The sequence below is a fragment of the Chiloscyllium punctatum genome, chromosome 1 (genome assembly GCF_047496795.1).
Source record: "Chiloscyllium punctatum isolate Juve2018m chromosome 1, sChiPun1.3, whole genome shotgun sequence".
NCBI lineage: Eukaryota > Metazoa > Chordata > Chondrichthyes > Orectolobiformes > Hemiscylliidae > Chiloscyllium > Chiloscyllium punctatum.
In genome coordinates this window covers 92401250-92424155 of record NC_092739.1, presented here as the reverse complement: position 1 = coordinate 92424155, position 22906 = coordinate 92401250, and the positions used below count along the sequence as shown (strand labels likewise).

Here is a 22906-nt window from a genome sequence, read left to right as displayed (position 1 = left end):
CCTTCAGGGGGAGGGAGTTTCTTTAGATATATAAAGGGCAAAAGAGAGGTAAAAGTGGACATTGGACCACTGAAAAATGACGCTGAAGAGGTAGGAGTGGGGAATAAGGAAATGGTTGAGGAACTGAATAATTACTTCACATCAGTCTTCACAGTGGAAGACATGACTAACATTCCAAAAATTCAAGGGAGAGGTGGTCAGGCTGAGTATGGTGGCCATCACCAAGGAGAAGGTCCTAGAAAAGCTAATGGCCTAAAGGTGGATAAATCACCTGGACCAGGTGGATTACACCCAGAGTTCTAGGGGAGATAGCTGAAGAGATAGTGGAGACATTAGTGATGATCTTTCAGGAATCACTAGAATCAGGGAGGGTCCCAGAAGACTGGAAAATCGTTAATGTGACACCCCTGTTTAAAAAAGGAGTAATGCAAAAGATGGAAAATAACAGTCTGATAAGCCTAACCTAAGCTGTGGGTAAGATCCTGGAATCCATTGTGAAGGATGAGATTTCTGAATACTTGGAAGTATTTTGTAAATAGGACAAAGTCAGCATAGTTTCATTGAGGGGAGGTCAAACCTAATAAACCTGCTAGAATTCTTTGAGGGAGTAACAAGCAGGTTAGACCAAGGAGAGTCAATGGATGTTATCTAGCTGGACTTTAAGAAGGCCTTTGATGAGGTGCCGCACAGGTAGCTACTGAGTAAGATAAGGGCCCATGGTGTCAGAGGCAAGGTACTAGCATGGATTGAAGCTTGGCTGTCTGGCAGAAAGCAGAGAGTGGGGACGGAAGGGTCCTTCTCAAGATGGCAGCCAGTGACAAGTGGTGTTCTGCAAGGCTCAGTGTTGAGATCACAACTTTTCACTTTAAACATTAATGATCTAGATGAAGGAACCAAGCGTATTCTGGCTAAGTTTGCAGATGACATAGATGGGTGGAGGGACAGGTTGCACTGAAGAGGCAAAGAGGCTGCAGAAGGATTTGGACAGGTTAGGAGAGTGAGCAAAGAAGTGGCAGATGGAGTATGACATGGGAAAGTGTGAGGTCATGCACTTTGCTAGGAAGAATAGAAGCATGGACTATTTTCTAAATGGAGAGAAAATTCAGAAGACTGAAGTGCAAAGAGACTTGACAGTTCTGGTCCAGGATTCTTTCAAGGTAAACTTGCAGACTGAGTTGGTAGTTAGGAAGGCAAATGCAATGATGGCATTTATTTTAAGAGGACTCAAATATAAAAGCAAGGATGTACTTCTGAGGCTCTATAAGGCTCTGGTCAGAACACATTTGGAGTATTGTGTACAGTTTTGGGCCCCATATCTCAGGAAAGATGTACTGGCCTTGGAGCATGTTCAGAGGAGATTCACAAGAATGGTCTCAGGAATGAAAGTCTTAACATACAAGGAACGTTTGAGTACTTGGGTCTATACTCGATGGAGTTTAGAAGGATGAGGGGGATATAATTGAAACATACAGAATACTGAATGGCCTGGACAGTGTGGATGTTGGGAAGATGTTTCCATTGGGAGGACAGACTAAGATCTGAGGGCATATCCTTAGAGTAAAGGGAAGACTTTTTACAACGGAAATAAGGAGAAACGTCTTCAGCCAGAAAGTGGTGAATCTATGGAACTCATTGCCACTGAAGGCTATGGAGGCCAGGTCATTGAATATATTTAAGACTGAGATAGATAGGTTTTTGATTGTCAAAGGGATCAAGGGATAGGGGGAGAAAGTGGGAGAATAGAGTTGAGAAACTTATCAGCGATGATTGAATGGCAGAGCAGACTCGATGAGCTAAATGGCTTAATTTCTGCTCCTATGTCTTATGGTCCTGCAGCTGTTCCAAAACATCCTTGATCCTAGCACCTGGGAAGCAATGCATTATCCTGGAGTCTGGCAGCAACTGTGAAGAGAAATCCGAGTTAACGTTACCAGTCCAGTGACCCATCCTCAGAATGGACTCGAAACATTAACTCTGATTTCTCTTCACAAGTGCTGCCAGACTTGCTAAGTATTTCCAACAATTCCTGTGCTTGTTTCTGATTTACAGCATCCACATTTATTTCAGTTTTTATTCAGGAGTTCTGCTTTGGGATTCAGTGAAGATTCTCACTGCTCTGCTCTGCTCTGCTCTGCTCCCACTGCTATGACTGGGCTTAGAAAAAAATGGATAGTCATCCCATCCTGGTGCCAGTCCATGTCATAGAATTTATATGGCAGCGGATTGTTCCAAGAGCAACTAGGAATCACTGTAGCATCTCCTAATCCCTGGCCCACAAGTGCATCTGGGATGTCACAGATGCCAGGCCACAATGAAGCTCAGAATCGAGAGTGTTGCGCTGGAAAAGCACAGCAGGTCAGGCAGCATGCGAGGAGCGAATGCGGCGGTGGATCCTGTGGTGGTCACGGAAGCAGTCATCTTCCCAGCGATCACTGAGGTGATTGTCTGGACGGTGATCGTGGAGGCGGGATGGTTGGCAGTAGCTGCGGTCTATGGGGCGGAGGGGGCAGAAGTGACATCATCATTTGCCACAGCGGTTATGACTGGATTGACCACATGGCTAATGGCATCTGACCAGTTCCAGAGGCCAGGAGAACATTCTGGAATGGTTGAAGAAATCTGTGTATTGAAGTAAATGCATGAAAGTTTGTTTAACTTACGTTCTTTTAGTCCGATATAGTGGACAGAAAGCATGAAGCTCACTCAGTTTGTTACTCGTGGAGGTCTGAGAGCCCTGTATGAATAGTCACTCAGTCCTCCATCCATCTACAACAGTTTCTGCTCATTTCAAGGTGAGGAACCTATTGTTACCTGCTGCTGGTTCTGGCCCTCTTGGCTCAATTTTGGCAGATGAAGAGTCACTGGCCTCAAAACATAAACTCTGCTTTCTTCTCAAAGATGCTGCCAGACCTTCTGAGTTTCTCCAGCTATTTCTGTTTTTTTTTGTTTCATGACAGGTTTTTGTCATATACCGTGTAATGACCCAAAGAGAGGGATTGAGTATGATGCAAGTAAATGGGCGAGTTGTTTGTGATGATGCACGAGCAGGAGAGATATTGAAGTGAGTGAATAGGAAATGCAGAGGACAGGAAAGATCAGTAGCTTGAGAGGATGAGGTGGCTGGGAGCTTCTGAGTGAACATGCAACGTGCAACAGTGAGTTGTAGTCCACTCATTTTGGTGAGTTGTGGCCTTGTGAGGGAGATGTAGCAGAGAACAGATGGTGACACGTATCTTGTGGAGCACAAAAGGGTATTAAGCTTCTTACGGCACTCCTGGTTGTTTCTGATGACAACACTTACCCAGGTGGCTATCTCCATCCCAGGCTGTCCGCATCTAGTGACACGATCTCCTTTGTCAGTCAGAACACTCCACTTCTCCCGACAACCACATCCACCTGAAATGGATCACAGCTTTTCTCTCTGCGCTATTTGTTAAGATTCAAGGGTGGAAGCAGCAAAATGTAAAGAGCAGTTCCTGGTTTGCATCATCTGAAGTTCTGTGGAGCTAATGTTTAAATACAGCACCAGCAGAGAACATCACAATGCTCCAGCAATGGCAAGCACTTCCACTGCTCCCGCTGTATGATTACCTGAACCAGGCGCTGAAGAGGTCAGGTGCATAATTAATCAGCTGAAGTGTGGATGATTGCAGGAGAAAGGTCAACATGAGCCAACATGGACCACACTACATAAATCTCACTGAATAATTCAGCCCATTATTTTTAAAAACTACTGATACCATACATTGAATCTATATAGAGGCGCATTCGCCATTTATCCTGACTCTCTGCTTTCTAATGATTAGCTGATTCGCAATCCAAGCTAATATATTATCACTAGCCGCGTGTGATCTTATCTTGTGTATTAACCACTTATGTGGCACATTATCAAATGCCTTATGGAAGTACAGATATACACCGAAAGGACCCCCATTATCCACATTGCTTGTTATATTTTCAAAGCAAAGTTAAAACAAAGCCAATTACATTGGTAAGATGGGTGATGTGGGTAAATAGTCAAAAAGTAACGGTAAATAAAGAGCAAAAATCATTTGAGGAAGCAATTAATTTTATTTGGCAAATATACATTCCACCAAAACACAAAAACTCAGTGAGAAAGATCCATCAAGGGCTCACTAGACAAGGTAGGTATTATATTAGATTAATAGAAAAGGCTTATATTGCTGTAAAAGGTCACTTTAAGCCTGAAGACTGTTAGAGTTTTAAAAATCAGCATCAACTTCCCACTAAGGGTTTCCACAGGTGCAGCCCACCTGATCCTCTCACATGAGACCATACTGGGGATGAGTGTGACATGTGGGCTGACAGGAGACCCATATTTTACAGGTCCACCTGATTTTACAGGTCCACCTTGCTTTGCGGCCTGTGGGTGGGCTTGTAAAATCCAGTGCATACGAGGATTTGATGGAATAGCTTTGTCAAAGGGAAATTATACTTGACAATTTTATTGGAATTCTTTGAGGTTGCAACGAATTGGCTAGATAAGGAAAGTATAATACTTAATTTCCACAAGGTATTGAATTAAGTTTGACACAAAAGATTAATAAGGGCTAATGGATTTGGGGCAATCTATTAGCATGGGCAGGAGATACAGGAAGTGAGTATTGGGTAAGTAGAGCACTTTCAAGCTAATAGGTGTTATCTAGTACAGTGCTACAAGGATTGGTGCTGCAGGCTCAGTGATTTATGATTTACATTGTTCACTTAGAGTTAAGAGGTCACTTCACTAATGATAGGAAGGTAGGTGTGCCTATTCAGAGGCAGCATGGGATGTCCATCAGCACAATGGAGGCCTTTAGAGACCACTGGGCACTACAGGAGCTGGAGTGCATCATCATCTCGGATAATGCTATTTTCATTTAATAGGTTTCCATTTACCTTTTAGAAGTTTCTATTAACCGTTAGTTTGCATTTTTTTTACAGTGCCCTATTGGGGGATACTTAGTTGTTAAAATAATAGTGTAAAAGTGTAGGTGGGGTTATGAACTGTGAAGAGGTAGTAAAGAGATATGGACAAGGTAAATAAGTGGGCCACATGATGGCAGATGGAGTATTATGTGATAAATTGTTAGGTTAATCCCTTTGGTGGTAAGAATAGGCAAACAGGATATTATTTAAAAGGTGTGCAACTTCTAAATATAATACATCTGAGAAAGGAAGCGCCGATATTGAATCAATTACTTGGGAATGAACTATGCGATCAGAGGCTAAGAGAGGGGGAGATATGGACAATATGACCATGTGCTTTAAGATTATAATAGTGAATGACACAATAATGACAAAAACAGTTAATACATTGGAGTAAATCTGATTATGAGAAGCTGAGAATAGAACTTCAGGAAACAAAATAGGCAACTGTACTGGCAACTGTATTGGCAAACAACAATTTAGAAGACTGTTGGGCCTATGGAATGTCGCCGATCAAAACAACCTTGGAGTGCAGGTTTGTAGCTACTTGAAAGTGGAGTCACAGGTAGACAGAGTGATGAAGAAAGCATTTGGTATGCTTGCCTTTATTGTTCAGTGGCATTGAGTACAGGAGTTGAAAGATCATCTTGCAGCTGTACAGGACATGGTTTAGGGCACTTTTGGAATACTGTATTCAGTTCTGGTCTCCCTGCTATAGGAAAGGTGTTTTGAAATTTGAAAAGGTTCAGAAAACACTTACAAGAATGTTGCCAGGGTTGGAGGATTTGAGCTATAGGGAGAGGCTGAATAGGCTGGGGCTGCTTTCCCTGGAGTGTCGGAAGCTGAGGAGTGACCTTATAGAGGTTTATAAAATCATGAGGGACATGGAAAGAGTGAATAGACAAGGTCTTCGGGTAAGGGAGAAACTTAAAATTGACCTGGGAGCATCTTTTTCAACTAGGCAAAAGTGAGGACTGCAGATGCTGGAGACCAGAGTTTAGATCAGAGTGGTGCTGGAAAAGCACAACAGGTCAGGCAGCATCCGAGGAGCAGGAAAATCGACAGTTCGGGCAAAAGTTCTTCATCGGGAATAAAGGCAGGAAGCCTCCAGGGTGAAGAAATAAATGAGGCGGGGTGGGGCTGGGGAGAAAGTAGCAAGGGGTACAATAGGTGAATGGGGGTGGGGATGGAGGTGATAGGTCAGAGAGGAGGTTGGAGTGGATAGATGGGAAGGGAGATTGGCAGGTAGGACAGGTCATGAGGACAATGCTGAGCTGGAAGGTTGGAACTGAGGTAAGGTGGAGGGAGGGGAAATGAGGAAACTAGTGAAGTCCACATTGATACCCTGGGGTTGAAGGGTTCCCCAGCGGAAGATGAGGCGTACTTCCTCCAGGTGTCGGGTGGTGAGGGAGCGGCCTGCAGAGGGTGGTGCATTTATGGAACAAGCTGCTAGAGGAGGTGGTGAAGGCTAGTACAATTACAACATTTAAAAGGCATCTGGATGGGTTCATGAATAGGAAAGGTTTAGAGAGAAAAGGGCCAAATGCTGGCAAATGGGACTAAATTAATTTAGGACATCTGGTTGGCATGGACGAGTTGGACTGAAGGGTCTGTTTCCATGCTGTACATTTCTACGACTCTATAACTATGGAAAATATTTAAAATGGAATTCAACAAAATATAATGAAAACATATTCCACTAAAAGGAAATAACAAATGGAACACATGAATAAATAAACACATATCAGTTAGGAAAAAGAAATCCAAGGGATTTCTGAGGAAAGAGCTTTTGACCCAAACATTAACACTGATTTCTCTCCCCAGATGCTGCAGACCTGCTGAGATTTTCCAGCAATTTCTGTTTGTGTTTCTGATTTCCAGCATCCACTGTTCTTTTGGTTTTTATTTCATAAATAGTACACATTGCATGTGTCAATGATGAAGAGAGTAAATGCTTGCAGATGAGGTGCCATTTCAGTGGCTGCTATGTCTGGATGGTGTCAAGTTTCTTGATGAGTAATGAGGTAAATGCATTTAAATAAACGTGGGATGTACCAAACCCTCTACGATCAAAACCTCTTGTCCACGGATTGCATTTTCATATTTTAAAAGAAATGAAATTCGTACCAATGAAAAAAGTACGAACATCTATAAGTAAGAAATATAATGAATAGTTGGCATGGATATCTAAATGGAAAATCTTGCTTCAGCAACTTATTGAATTTTTGCAGAGATTATCATGAGAATAGGTATTAATCTGGATACATTGCAGCTTGTTATGGCAACCGGTCTGCCCTGGACCATAAGAAATAACAGAGTTGTGAACACAGCCCAGTCTATTATGCAAGCCAACCTTCCATCCATTGACTCCATCTATACTTCTTGCTGCCTTGGAAAAGCAGCCAACATCATCAAACACCCCTCATACCCTGGTTATAATCTCTTCTGACTTCTTCCATTGAGCAGAAGATACAAAAGCTTAAACACACGTACCAAGAGATTCATCAACAGCTTCTTCCCCGTTGTTATTAGACTTCTGAATGGAACTCTCAAATTTTAAATTTAATGTGATCTCACTCCTTATGCACCTTCTCTGCAGCCATAACATTGTATTCCTCACTCTGTTCTACTACCCTTATGTACTTTGAATGATATGATCTGTCTGTACTGCACACAAAACAAAACTTTTCGCTGTACCTAGGTACATGTGACAATAATAAATCAAATCAATAGATGCAATTTATCCAAATTTTCAAAAGATCTTTGATAAGGTGCCCGTAAAAGATTAATGAAAAATTTAGAGAATTTAGAGTTTGGGGCAGGTGGCAGAATAGGTTGCTAATTAGGTTCAAGACTTAATGCAGAGAGGGTTGCTGTGAAGTGTTGTTAGTCAGCGTGGCAGAAGGTGGAAAGCTGCTTTCCATGTGGAACTGGACTGGAATCACTTCTGTTCTCAATTTATATTAATGATTTGAAATCAAAAATACAATTTCTAAATTTCTGGATGAAATGATGTTAGTGGGAAAGTTAATACTGAAGAGGACTGTGACAAGTTAGAGATATGAATAAATTTGCCAAATGGACAAATAATTGCCAAATGAAGGTCAATGCAGACAAATATGAGCTAGTACATTTTGATAGGAAGAATAGTGAAGTCATTTATTACATGGAACCTGCGAGTCGAAGTCAGGTAGGGGAACTCAAGAGTTCAAGCATGCCAATCACTAAATGTTGCAACACAAGTTAGCAAGACCATAAAATGTAAAGTAAAAATTAAGCTTTATTTCTACAGGATTAAAATTGAAACAAGAAGGGAAAGTTACAAGAAGCCTGCATTAATTTTACCTTATTGCACTTAAAAAGAGTACTGTGTGCAGCTCTGCTTACTGTATTATAAAAAGGGACACAGAGGCACAGAAAAGGTTCAGAGAAGATTTATAAGGATAACATCAGAGAGACCTGTGTGTATATAGCAGGAAAGGGTTGATAGGTTGGCTCTGTTTTTTCTTGGATAAAAGGCTGAGTGGTTTTTAATATTATAAAATATTTTGATAAAGTGAATATAAACAGAATGCTTCATCTTGTGGGAAAGAACATAATAGACGTCACCAATACAAGATTACTAAGTATTTTGACATGAAATTCAGAAGAAGTGTCTTTACCCAAAATGCGCTGAGAATTTGCAACTTCCTTCAATAGGGACAGAGGGAAGTCAATAGTATAAATGCAGTTAAGGAGAAGCTCGGTATACATTTGGGGGAGAAAGGAATGTTTGGTAGAATTAGATTATAAAAAGTGGGGAGAATGGAACAAGAACATTGGCAAGGACTAGTTGCTCCCGTGCTGTATATGTTATGTACAGTAATCCTAAATACAGGTGTAGAAATAGATGAGCCAATTCCACTACCAGCAAGTGGGGGCCCCTGAGTCCCAAAAATTGTCCTGAAATAGCTGCCTGCGTTCCTTCGCACAAACACTAACTCTCAAAAAAGGAGCCCACAATCCCAGTGTTCAAGTTGGGGCGGTTTCACTTTAGGACAATCTACCGAGTTAGAATTCAGCCGCGAGCAGGGGGAACCTGGAAAACGAACTCCCATAACTCATCCACGTGACAGAGAGAAGGCAAATTTAACAGCATTAATTTTCTCAAATTTATTTCCTTAAAAATCGATATGTGTTTCAAAATTTATGCTCAACGTTGGAGCCAAAAAGTTTAATTCTAACAGGAAAAACAAGAGTTCGGGTTAGTGGATATTTACAGTGTGTGGCTAAAATGTTACCACGATACATTGGCTACGACTGAATCAAATTACATGCTAATATACACACCATTAATGTGCTTACCCTTCTCCACAAAGATGTTGACAGAACTCATTCTGATTGCGTCCTTGTTGGTCAAGCCAATATTTTGATCCAAATGCCTCACGCGCTGTCGGTAAAGTTTCTGCATTTTTTTCTCCTGTGTTCCCGAAATATTTCTTCCCGAAATAGGTGGTCTCAACAGCCCCAGTTGTTCCATGACTGCCTTCTTGATCGTTTCAATCCGGATTTGTTTCTCGTCTCTCCACCTCAGACCGGATTGATTTTTCATCTCGCTGCTCTTGGAGCATGTTAGCGCCAAATAAATAGAAACATACATGGGATAATAGCGGTACAATTCCATGCTGTGAGCTTGCCGTCAAAATTCCTGGCAGGTCCTGCACCAGGAAGTAATGATGCGACTGGACGCTTTCTCTTGCAGCTATTTGTTCCAGTCCGAGTGCGTGGGTTTATATTGTGTGTCCAAAGTTGACCCTGTGCGCCATCGCCTTTTGTTTATTCCTTTTCCTTTAAATAACAGAGATTTTATTAATAGCACACCCATAGCAGGTGTGAAGTTATTTAGAATTCTAAAAGGCTGCGATAAAACAAAATAAATAATGGCAATAAAACTCTCACAAAATGACAAAATTATTCAACAGGTTTGATTACAACAAAAAAGTAACAGTGTATCAAGATATGGATGGGGCTGTTGGGAGGTTTTCTGATTTAAGTACACAACAGGGGATCTGACTGCTCCTTTGTATGATTATAGAAGCAGAGACTCTAACCAAACTTCTAATGTCAAATTCCCTAGCCAGGTCAAAGCCCTACTGGAAATCAAATAACTCCCGGATGTTTCTAATCAGGCAAGAAATTATTAAGTGCTTCATGGTTTGGTCTGTGTTTCCACAATCGCAGCCAAGTAAGGTGTTCAGGTGCCACTGTTAATTCAGGTGGTCAGCTCAGCTATGTCCATCTCGTCTGCATTCTCCACATGTCCCCGCCCAGGGTATTGGAGCCTGATAACTGAGATGTTGGCTCAGGAACAATGTGATTTTGTTTATGGGAGAGTGTTCTTTGCCCAAGCTTCACTCTGGGCCTATCAATGTTATGAAGTTGGAGCTGTTCAGTTTGTGTCCAGAGAGAATTTGCAGAGTATGCAGTGAGTTAGGGGTCTGGGTGGTCTCTCTGTGGATGGCTGCCTGCAAATCCCAACAGGTTCTTCTGATGGTACTTTATGCAGAGGGAGGTTTTATTCTCTCTGGAAATAAGACAAAGCAAGAACATTTTCATTTGGACTGAAGAAGGGTCACTGGACCCAAAATTCTAATACTTCCCTTGCCACAGCTACTGCCAGATCTGCTGAGTTTCTCTAGCAATTTCTGCTTTCTTTTTGAATATCCAGCATCCACTGTTCTGTGCTTTTTTTTTCTATTTGGGCTTCCTGTTTTACTAATCCAGCAGCTGCTGCCACAGCTGTAGTAAATCCTTTATTGAAATCCTGGAGTACAGAAACAAATCAATTTGATTGGACCATTAATGTATAATTCTTATGGTATGAAGACTAGTTTCACAGCATTAAAGTTATCTTCTAAGCTGTCAGTAGCTATGAGCCCCCATTCCTGTCTATGTGAGGAAACAAAGTCAAATTGTATGCAGTTATAGAAGCACAGACTGGAATCGTTTCAACGCTTCAGTTTGTGAAGCATCTGGAAGGTTTAACAGACTGACACCAGAATTAAATTCTAATCAGTGCATGCCATAAATCACAAAATAAATATGGATGTGAAAGTTTTTTCAACCCATGCTAGATGACTCATCCAGTAAAACCTTACTCTACAAGTGATGCCCAATTAAGGCGGCATGGTGGCTCAGTCATTAGCATTGCTGTCTCACAGCACTAGGGATCTGGGTTCAATTCCACCCTTGTCAACTGTCCATGTGGAGTTTACACATTCTCCCTGTGTCTGCGTGGGTTTCATACGGATGCTCTAGTTTCCTTCCACAGTCCAGTACTTTGCAGGTTGGGTGGATTAGCCATACTAAATTGCCATAGCATCCAGGGATGTGTAGGCGAAATGGATTAGCCTGGGAAATGGGGGTTGCAGGGATGGAGTTGGTCTGGGTAGGATACGCTTTGGAGGGTTGAATGGCCTGCTTTCATGCTGTAGGGATTCCATTAACCACCTCTTTAAAAGGTCTGAACATTCATATCCACTGCCCTAGCCAGAAGCCTATTGTCCATGTTGATTTCTTTATGTCTGAAAAGCCTCTTGATATCAGTTCTGTATACAGAGGAACCTCGATTACCTGAAAAAGATGGGCGGGCACTATTTCATTCGGATAATTGATTATTCGGTTAATCGATTCAATGCCTTTCCTCTGGGGCTCGGAGTTTTCTGTAAAGTCTGCCGCCTGTTCAGGAGATAAGGCAGCATTACAGCGCATGTGAGCCCCCGCTTTCCCCAACCCCGTCCAACACAGCCCCTCCCCCCCCGCTTGCCCTCAATCCCATCCAACCTTGTCCCCAGCTCATGTGCCCCCAACCCCATCCAACCCTGCCGCCCCAAACCCATCCAACACTGCCCCCCACGCACACCCCAACCCCATCCAACACTGCCCACCTGCCCACCCCTAGCCCCGTCCAACACTGCCACCCCACCCACACCCCATACCCTATACACCACCCCCCACCTGCCCCTTTGCCCACCCCCGTCTGCCCCGCCCCCTTTCCGGAGCAGCCGGACTGGACACCAACAAGACAGCTGCTGCTGTTGCCTTTTGGTGGTGCTGGGGGGGTGAATCTCCAAATAGTGCACACACACACAACTTTTTACTGCAACTTTTTGACAGGTTCCACCTTTGCCCTGTACAGAACAATGTTGGAGAGATTATCTGGGGAAAGGGCGGTTTAGGGTACACGCCTCTGTAGAACTCCAGGGAAATTGTGGGAATAGAGAGGGAGAGAGAGTGTGGGAGATAAGACATTTAGTGATGGTGCCTGTGCTCCCAGCAGTCCAGGACTGTTCTCAGCAGCACTTTTAATCACTGTAAACAAAAGACGTGACCAGTGTTGGATGTAATGTTTCTGTCGAGAGCTCAAGATCTCCTTCAGATAGCCTGATTTTCGGATAACTGGTATTCAGATAGTCGAGGTTCCTCTGCATACCATTTACAGTTTGAATCTGTGTCCCCCTGACTAACTCCCACAATTTAATGAATCACAGAAAGGTTACAGCACCAGAGGAAGCACATGAGGAAGATCATCAAGTCTATACCAGTTCTCTGCAGCATTAAGTCACCTTGTCCTACCTACTTGCCATTTTTGCTGTACCCCTGATTTTATTTTGTCTTCAGACAATCATCTATCTCTCTTTTGAGAGCCATGATTGAGTCTGTCTCCACCATACTCTCAGGCAGTGTATTTTAGATTCTAACCATATGTTGCATAAAAAAATTCTCATATCACATTTATTTGTTTCACTATTCACCTTAAATCAATGTTGTTTGATTTGTGATTTTTCTGCCAATAGGACCAGTTTCTCCCTGACCAAATCCCTTATCATTTTGAACATCTCTATCAAATCTCATCTCAACCGTCTCATCTTTAAAAAGAACAATTCCAATCCATCGGTGTAACTGAAGTCCATCATCATCAGACCATTCTATTCATAAAAAATGACTCTGACCTTCTGGTTGTGTGTCACAACAACACACCACCATGTTCCTTGGCCAACATCCCTGTTTCATGCCTGCTGCAGTTTTCCATTGAGGCTCAACGTAAGCTGGAAGAACAACATCTCATTTTCTACTTGGGCACCCTGCAATCTTCAGGGCTCAATGTTATATTCAAATACTTTTAGAACCTGAGCACCTTCAACTATGTCCTTTATCCATCCTCATAATCAGGCACTGTTATGACTTGAGCTGCTTTAGTGCAGCTAATGCGTTTTGACCTAGTTATAGTCTCTACTATCAGCTTTTCTTTCTCTCTGGTTTACTATCAGCCATCCCTTTGTCTACCTAACTGTTATTCTCTCTCTCTCTGCGCTCCATCTCCACCTACTGCTTACTCCTTTTCCAACCTACCTTGTCTCTTCAACACCACCTTTTCTTTGCTACGATCAGTTCTGAAGAAGAGTCACTGGACTCAAAACATTAACTCTGCTTTCTCTCCGTAGTTTGTGCAGCAACTTTTGTTACAGATCTGTTCTAATCACAAATAACTGTTTTCTTCGTTTTTTATTTTGTATCCATTCTAATGTTTTACCCAGAATTCCCAATGAATTCAGCTGAATTTGCATTTTTTAATGTAAAACTTTGTCAAGTATCTTTTGGAGGCCCAGGTAGACTACATTACAGTTGAGTTCTGAAGAAAAGTCACATGGACTCGAAAAATTAACTCTGTTTCTCTCTCCACAGATGCTATCAGAACTTCTGTTTTTCTTTCCAGAGTCCATTTGAGATATTATTTCCTCAGAACAGATAAGAAAGTTGGTCTGGCAGGATTTTTACTCCTGATTAGCTCCGTCATTTTACATTGCTTTAAAGAATGTCACTTCGGTCTGAGCTTATCAATTCACTGTTCTTTTACAATGTGTAGTGGTAGCCTGTTTTAAGATACTACTCGTTCCCAGTCATCCATGTTTCCCTCACGATGATTGTTAATTTGTCACAAGTTCCATCCTTTTTCTATATTTAAGCAACCTGAAATGAATACCAAATGAACTAGGATTTAATTGTTTTGAGTCACTTTAGAATGCCTAGGTCATTTTTCCAATTTATTTCTAAATTATTCATTCAATATGACTTAGCATTACAAAAATGTAACAAAAAAGGTAGAATTGGATAGGAGGTTGGTCTCACGTTTAAGGACCACCATCAATGACTATGTCATCACCTAGCAGTTACGATGAAGTCAAAGTAAAATATTGAAATTTTAAATTCTTTTATGTCAGAATGTTAAGACAAGCATTGAGCATATAGTTGATGTTGAACAGATTTGTACTGTACAGGTCATGTATCAGAAGTGGATGATGCTTTTGATTGAAAGAAACGTGGCCAGTCAACTGCAATAACACCTCAAGCCCTAAATTAACAGCATGGGGACTGTGACAAGCAAGGGAGGATATTGAAGTGCCAATGGCAACATTATCTGGCTGAAAGGCAAGTGCTGGCTCCATCTTTAAAACGATGCCAGCATTTCATGGTTCAGCACTGCAGAGAGAAGCCTCATGGGTAACCTATTACCCCAAGTGAAGATCCGAGAAGCAAACTAGGAGGCTGCTATGTTAGAGGAAAGATACAGGATGGCCTCACAGTTTAGTGATGGGCTCCTGGAGTTCCTTGTCCCAATGGGCTACAAGAAGAGGTCAACCTTCTTGACCAAGCAAGATTGGTTGAAAATCGCGGAGGAGCTTGTCAGATATGGGAATCAAAACTGAACCTGAGTTCAGTGCAACAAACAGATCGATGACCTCCTTTATTATGGCAGACTAAATCCTTCATGTAGCTCTCCTCAAAGGCCTGTGCTAGTCTTTGTGGGAAAATTGGACAGTGTTCCTCCTTCTGCCTGCAGGAATAATTGGCCCATGATAATGAGGAACAAGCCAAGACTGATGGTGACATCCCAGACATCTGTACTTTAAAGTGTGCATAAGAGGAAAGACCCTGGAATTGGCTGAGTCATAGAACAATCGCATGATAGCTGATAGTGAGACAGCATTGTTGACCCTAGAGACTGAGTGAATGAGTGCAGGGACATGAGAGTATATTTGGACAACACATATGACATCATGTTCATGTGCCCACCACAGGGTATATAGAGCTCTACAGCAGGAAATGTTGGAATTTGAGATGGGCAGCTCTTACCCCCAAATGTTTGTGTTCACCCAAGTCTTAGAGATCTCAAAGAAATCTCAGCTCTCGAGGTCAAGGTCCAGCATACAACCTCTGAGGATGAGGGATCCATTGCAGATTCTCTCAAGTCAGAGTGTGATATTATGTGATCACAAACAGATTCAGCATTGAAAGCTGATGAGTACATTACTCAGCTGTCCTGTGAGCCAATGGAGTCTCCGACAGCTGAAACCACTGATTGCTGGTGGCCTTGCCCTTTCCGAACTCCAAGCTACTGTTGTGCCTCTGGAGTCAGCAACATGTCACCTATCAGAACTGCAGCAAGAGGTAGGGGAACGTGTGGGTAGAGCTACAAAAAAACATTGAATCACTAGATGAAGAAAGTAGAGGAGACCACCCAGGAAGTGAGTCCTGCTATATCTCAGATGTGTGTGCTTCATCGAAAGGTTGGCGATCCTCATGGAGAATCTGACCAGATAACGGATGTGAAGATCTGCATGCCATCATTTTGTCCACGAGTTCAACACAGCAGGCTTAGATTCTCATTGTCCTCCAGTGAGCAGAAAGGGGTAAGTCTGTCCTACAAGGGAAGAGGGATTTGAACTTCCTAATCAGGAAGCTTTGCTTAAGGTGCTCTTAGCATGGACAGATGTTCCTCAGTCCCTCTGCGAGTGACCCCATCTCCAGCCCACACAATGACTGTGGAGGTCCCTATTCCTGTGCAGGAGCTCCTCAGTGTATTGGCAGCCACTGGCTCCCTGACCAGTAGACAAAACTCCACTGCAGCCTGTCTCTGCTATAGCTACAAGTGCAGAGGTTGCATCTCTTGAGAGTTCATAGTCAATGAGCTGGCCCTTGCTTCATCCTGTCACCATGCCTCTTCCTGCAGCCGTACCTTCTCTTCCTGAAGTGACAGAGGGGTCTAAATTTTGAGCACCTGAAATAAAAAAAAGAGGGATAGGGATTAGCTTTTAATATGAAAGCAAAGCAGAAGGAGTGGTTGTTGCAGTTTGTCATGTAGTATAGAGTGAAAAAGTGGTAGGAAGGTTAAAAGGAGGATAAATGAATAAATATTTGAAGAAGGTTTGCACAATGACTCTCTAGCATTGTCACTCATCATGTTGAAGATACTTTACCTGTCCTCAATGACCATGCATTTTATTTTACAGGAAAGAGCAGATTTGTACTTTCACTGCATTTTTTGCTGCCTTCCCATGTTTCTCCTGACTCGTCAGACTAAGATACGACAGATGATTTGGAGAACCTCTCCTGAAAGCCACCTTTGGAATATGCAGGCTGGATTTGCCTCATTCAGGTGCAGCCTCCCAGAACAGGTTATATTCACTCAAGTGTGGTGAGAAAGAAAGGAATGTATTAGTGACTGTTCTGTGAGGTATATCGGGAATGTTCCTGGCTTGATTAAATAAATGCCATGAAACAAGGCATGGAGATATGAAGTTACAAATTTTGGGAGAAGATTTGTAGCACGGATGCTCATTGTTGTGGTTCTGTTCGCCAAACTGGGAATTTGTGTTGCAGACGTTTCGTCCCCTGTCTAGGTGACATCCTCAGTGCTTGGAAGCCTCCTGTGAAGCACTTCTGTGATGCTTCCTCCGGCGTTTATAGTGATTTGTCTCTGCCGCTTCCAGTTGTCAGTTCCAGCTGTCCGCTGCAGTGGCCGGTATATTGGGTCCAGGTCGATGTGCTTATTGATTGAATCTGTACAAATCTCACAACACCAGGGTATAGTCCAACAGGTTTAATTGGGAGCACTAGCTTTCGGAGCGCTGCTCCTTCATCAGGTGGCTGTGGAGAATAAGATTGTAAGACACAGAATTTATAGCAATAGTTTATAGTGTGATGTAACTGAAATTATACATTGAAAAATATCTTGTTTGTTAATAATGACCATGATAGTTTGACTTCTTTCATATGCAAATCGCAAAACTTTTTGTTTTAAAAGTTACATTCTCAAGTGAACTTTAACAATTGGTGTCAGCCCAGACAATGTATTGGGTATTAGCACCCTCTGTGCTGCTGTCTGTGCCATAATGTTTAGAATGATTCTAATCTAAAAAATGAATTAACAGAATCTTACATGCAGTTTTTGAGCAAAGTACAATGTAACTGTGCAAGTACAAATTCACCCCACAAACCTGTATGTGTGAGTGAGAGTGTGTATAGTGCAGTGGGGTCACCTGTAATGTGACATGAACCCAAGGTCCCGGTTGAGGCCCTCCCTATGGGTACTGAACTTAGCTATCAGTCTCTGTTCAGCCATTTTCGCTGCTGCCTGTCCCGAAGTCCACCTTAGAGGATGGTCACCCGAAGGTCCGAGGTCAAATGTCCTGGGCCACTGAAGTGTTCTCCAACTGGGAGGGAACACAGCCCCAATTATACCTCCCCAAAATGCCTTACAAAAATCCCAGACCATGACCTGACACACCTCTCTACGCTCAACACCCCCTGGGACCTGACAACAACCCCTGGCCATCAGGGAACTATCACACTCCAAGACTCCTATACAAAGGATGTTGTGAAAATTGAAAGGGTTCAGAAAAGACTTACAAGGATGTTTCCAGGGTTGGAGGGTTTGATCTACAGGGAGAGTCTGAATAGGCTGTGTCTGTTTTCCCTGGAATGTCGGAGGCTGAGGGATGACCTTACAGAGGTTTATAAAATCATGAGGGGCATGGATAGGGTAAATAGGCAAGGTCTTTTCCCTGAGTTGAGGGAGTCCAGAACTAGACAGCATAGGTTTAGGGTCAGAGAGGAAAGATTTAAAAGGGATCTAAAGAGCAAAGTTTTCACGCAAAGGGTAGTGCAAGTATGGAAGTCTGGGATATGTGTAAGGTGTTTGGGGGAGGTATAATTGGGGCTGTGTTCCCTCCCAGTTGAGAGCGGGTAAGTAGCGTTGAAATGCCCATCAGCTATGATTGAATAGTGGAGTGGACTCGATGGGCCGAATGGTCTTACTTCCACTCCTATTTCTTATGGTCTTATGGAAGAGGTGGAGGTGCGCGTGTGCACACACACACACACACACACACACACACACACACACACACACACACACTCCTACACACACACACACACACACACACACTCCTACACACACACACACACTCCTACACACACACACACACACACACACACACACTCCTACACACACACACACACACTCCTACACACACACACACACACACACACACACACACTCCTACACACACACACACACACTCCTACACACACACACACACACACTCCTACACACACACACACACACACACACTCATACTCCTACACACACACACAAACACTCCTACACACACACACACACACACACACACTCCTACACACAGACACACACGCATGCACGCACATACACACAGATACATTTAAAAGGTATCTAGACAGGTATATGAATAGAAAGGGTTTGGAGGGATATGGGCCAAGTGCTGGCAAATGGGACTAGATTAATTTAGGTTATCTGGTCGACAAAGATGAGTTGGACCAAAGGGTGTGTTTCTGTGCTGTATATCTCTATGTCTCTATATCTGTAAGACCTCCAAATCCAAAACAATATCGCCCTCTCCCCCTACCAACCCTGGGACCTGACATTACCCACCATCCTACAGGACTCAGACCAACAGCAACCCCCTCCCAGGACATTAGTCAGTGTGGGACACAGACTTCCTCCCACCCACACCCGCCAAACCCAATGTTTCCTGCCTTACCATAAACCTACCATAAACACTCCATGATTCACCTAGCCCCATTGTCACCTTGCACTCTGGCACACCACCCTCATACACTGGCACCTAAATTACTTAGTACCCAATCCCTACCACCTGGCACACTACCCTCCAGGCAGCCTAAACTCACACATAGCTTTACTTATCCTTTCACAGGAGCTGACAAAGTGGCTGCTTGTGACACTGGACCAGTATGAAGAAGGGTTAGTCTTCCCCCAACAATCAAGCAGAATGAGGACTTATCAGATTTAAAGTACAGTTCTGAAGCTAACCTATTGGAATCTGATAAGAAGTTGCTGAGTAGCAATATACATGTGATGGCCACCTCTCGGGAAATCCAGCCCAATATTCTTATCTTAATACCTCTGGTGAGGTCATTGAACTTCTTTTGCCATTGCAATGATTTATTGGGAGCTAAGCTCTTCAGTGGCTTCAATCCACTGGTGTCAATATAATCTGGAGAGTTTGTTGCCCCAAGAAATCAGGATATCTGCCTTCCAGACCAGATTTCAATCCTACATCAAAATAATTGTGCCATTTTTGAACACCATGGAGAGAGAGCAAGCTAACATTTCAAGTCCAGACCTGAAGTGAAGTGTGGAGGGACAGCATTTATGCTGTTTTCGGGTGGAGAGTAGTGAATGTAGGGTGCTGGCGAAGAAAAGATGCTAGTATTTTACATTAACTGATCAGAATGTGAGAATGACAGAACAATAGTGTGTGTCTCCGGCCAGACGTGAAAGGACAGCAAGTGGGATGGGGTGAGGGGAAGCCATGATAACAAGCTAAAAGAAAGGAAATAAATTGTTCATAATTTAAAGGTTTTGAACTCAATATTAAGTTGACAAGACTGTAAAGTGCCTTGAAGTTGAGATGTTGTTCCTGGAAGACTGGAACATTGCAGCAAACCTGGATAGACTTGTGGGCATGTGAGCAGGACACTGTGTTAAAATGACCAGCTATGGGAAGGTCAGGGTCCTTGTTGCACACAGACTGGAGGTGTTCCACAAAGCAGTCACCCAGTCTGCATTTGATTTCTTCAATGTAGAGTAGGGCACACTGGGTGCAACGATCACAATACACAATTTTGGAGGAGGTACAGGTGAAATGACTGGAAAACTGTTTAGACCCTTGGATGGTGAGCAGGGAGGATTCAAAGGTGCAAGTGTTGCACATTCTGCAGTTACATTGGAAGGTGTCATGGGGGGCGGGGGGGGGGGGAGGCGGGGTGGTGTTGGTGGTTGTGGAATGTACTAGAGTGTCCCAGTGGGAACAATCCCTGTGAAATGTAGGCAGGGGAAGTGAGGGGAAGATCTGTTTGATGGTGGCATTCTGCTGGAGTTTTCTGAAATGCCGGATAATGATCCTTTGAATGCCGAGGCTTGTGGGATGAAAAGTGAGGACAAGGGGGGCCCGTTCACGCAGTTAGGTCAGGGAAGAGGCAGGGGCAGAAGTGTGGGTGTTGGGGAGATGCAGTTGAGGGCCCTGTCAAACACTATGGATGGGAAACTATGGTTATGGAAGAAGCAAGCCACGTCAGCAGCGCTGTTTTGGAAGGTTGCTTCATCTGAACAGATACGATGTAGGCAAAGGAACTGGGAGAATGGGATGGAGTCCTTACAGGATGTGGGATGTGGCAAGCTGTAGTGAAGGTAGCTATGGGAGTCAGTGGCTTTATAGTGGATGGCAGTAGACAGTTTATTCCCTGGACAGAGAGGTCAAGGAAAGGAAGGGAAGTGTCAGAAATGAATGGTGTGAAAGTTATAGAGGGGTGGAAATTGGAGGTAAAGTGAATGACGTTTTCAAGGTTTTGGCGGGAGCTTCATGTGGCATTGAAGCAGTTGTCAATGTACCAAATAAAAGAGTTGTGGGAATATAAGTTCAGCCAAGCTGAGGAGAATGCTGCTGACATGCCTTGCTTCCTCCATAATCACGGTTTCCCACTCGCTGTGGTTGTCAGGGCCCTCAACTGCATCCGATCTAACCCATGCTTCTGCCCTGCCCCTTCCCTGACCAACAACAGTGTGATCGGGTTCCCCTTGCCCACACTTTTCATCCCACCAGCTTCCACACTCAAAGAATCATTCTCTACCATTTCAGACAACTCCAGCAGAAAGTCACCCTCTATCCCCGCAAACCCCCCACCCCCCCCCACCCCCCGCCCATCCACGGCACCTTCCCCTGTAACCACAGAAAGTGCAGCACTGACCCCTTCACCTCCTCCCTATTCATCATCCAAGGTCCTAAACCGTCTTTCCAGGTGAAGCAGCATTTCACCTGCACCTAGTGTGTGGCGTACTGTACACTGGAGAAACCAAACGCAGACGGGGTGACCACTTTGCAGAACACCTCCAGTCTGTGTGCAAACATGACCCTGACATTCCCATAGCCGGTCATTTTAACACAGCATCCTGCTCACATGCCCACATGTCTGTCCTCGGCGTGCTGCAGTGTTCCAGTGAATCACAGTGTAAACTGGAGGAACAACATCTCATCTTCACACCCGGCACTTTACAGCCTTCTCGACTTAATATTGAGTTCAACACCTTCAAATTGTGAACCATTTCTTTCCTTTCTTTTAACTTGTTGTCATGTTCTCTCATCCCCCATCCCACATACTGTCCTTTCAAGTCTGGCAGGACACACACCATTGTTCTGCCATTCTCACATTTCGATCAATTAATGTAAACAACTAACATCTTTTCTCCACCAGCACCCACCCTCATGAACTATAACATAAATACTATTTCTCTAACCTTCACTTTCAGCTCTGATGAAGAGTCATCTGGACTCAAAACGTTAGCTTGCTCTCTCTCCATGGATGCTGCCTGACCCACTGCAATCTCCAGCATTTGTTGTTTTCAGTCTTGTTAGAGTTGACTGCCTTTATATAGTGTCAATGAAGTCTGATTTCACCCACTCCCACACATTCTTGTCCAAATAGCCTTGCAGCTAATGAATAGCATTGGCGTTGCTGGGTGCACTCCTGGAAGGTGATAATGAGTTCCCAACAAGAATGTAATGAAATCCTTTGTTTTATATAAACTGAAGTGTGCAGCACAATTTAATCCCTAGGTCCACTTATTCTCTTACCTTCAGATCAATTGCTTGTCCTTCTTCATTATCTAGAATGAGAGTCAATACATGCACTTTAATTAGTTTACTCTCCTGTTTTATCCTCCCTATCTCTTCTGAGAATTTTCTAACCAGAAAAATTAGGTTTCTAATCCTGTATCAGCCGAAGCCAAGATTCCACCAAGGCTGGAATATCATATGCCCCCCATTTTAATTAGTGTTTCTAATCCTGTGGCTTTTTTCCAATATCTTGTATGTTCTCATTATCATTCTGGATTAGTGGTGCTGGAAGAGCACATCAGTTCAGGCAGCATCCAACGAGCAGCGAAATCGACATTTCGGGCAAAAGCCCTTCATCAGGCCTTCCAGCATCTGCAGTTATTGTTTTTACCTCTTTGTTCTCATTATTATGGCGATCGTAACCCATCCAAGTTTCTAATTAACTTCCTAGCTTCTAATTTTTCTTATTAATTTCTTCATTATTCTTACTTAACTAGTTTTTTCCTGCATTTGAGATACTTTTCTTACCCACTTTCAATTTATCATTACAGAATGCTCTGCTTCTTCATCCCCATACCTCCACAATATGTTTGTTTGTTGAAATTTCACAATTCTTTGACATTGAAACAAAATCAATATTTATGTTTTTTTTCAAACAAAAGCAATGCAGTAAATGGAGCCAAGTTTGGTTGATAATGTTGTTGAAAATTTCATCTTCGAACTTCTACCCCATCATTTGTAGCAGGACTAGGTTCTGCATGCTTTTCTGGAGTTGGGATGATTTCACCCATCTCTCTCGTTCACTCACCATCTGAACATCTTTGAGGATGAAGAATCTCTTAATATCCCCCTTACTGTTCCTCATCAGTGTACGGAGACTCAAAAAGGAATTTCATAGTTCTACAATTTTTATAATCCTGTTTGAGTTCCTCAATAAGTTCAGGTGTCTACAGTTTTACATTTAGCTTCCCCATTCTCTTGTCACC

General features: G+C 43.1%; 1 protein-coding gene across 1 annotated transcript in view; it reads right to left on the bottom strand.

The window, feature by feature from the left end:
• LOC140482387 (bone morphogenetic protein 2-like) overlaps positions 1-9727 on the bottom strand; it is a 30787-nt gene extending 21060 nt beyond the window's left edge. Inside the window, exon 1 of the mRNA XM_072579797.1 lies at positions 9274-9727. Within this exon, the coding sequence (XP_072435898.1) occupies positions 9274-9592 (319 nt within the window). The 5' untranslated portion in view covers positions 9593-9727. The remainder of the gene's footprint in view (positions 1-9273) is intronic.
• Between the last annotated feature and the right edge of the window lie 13179 nt (positions 9728-22906).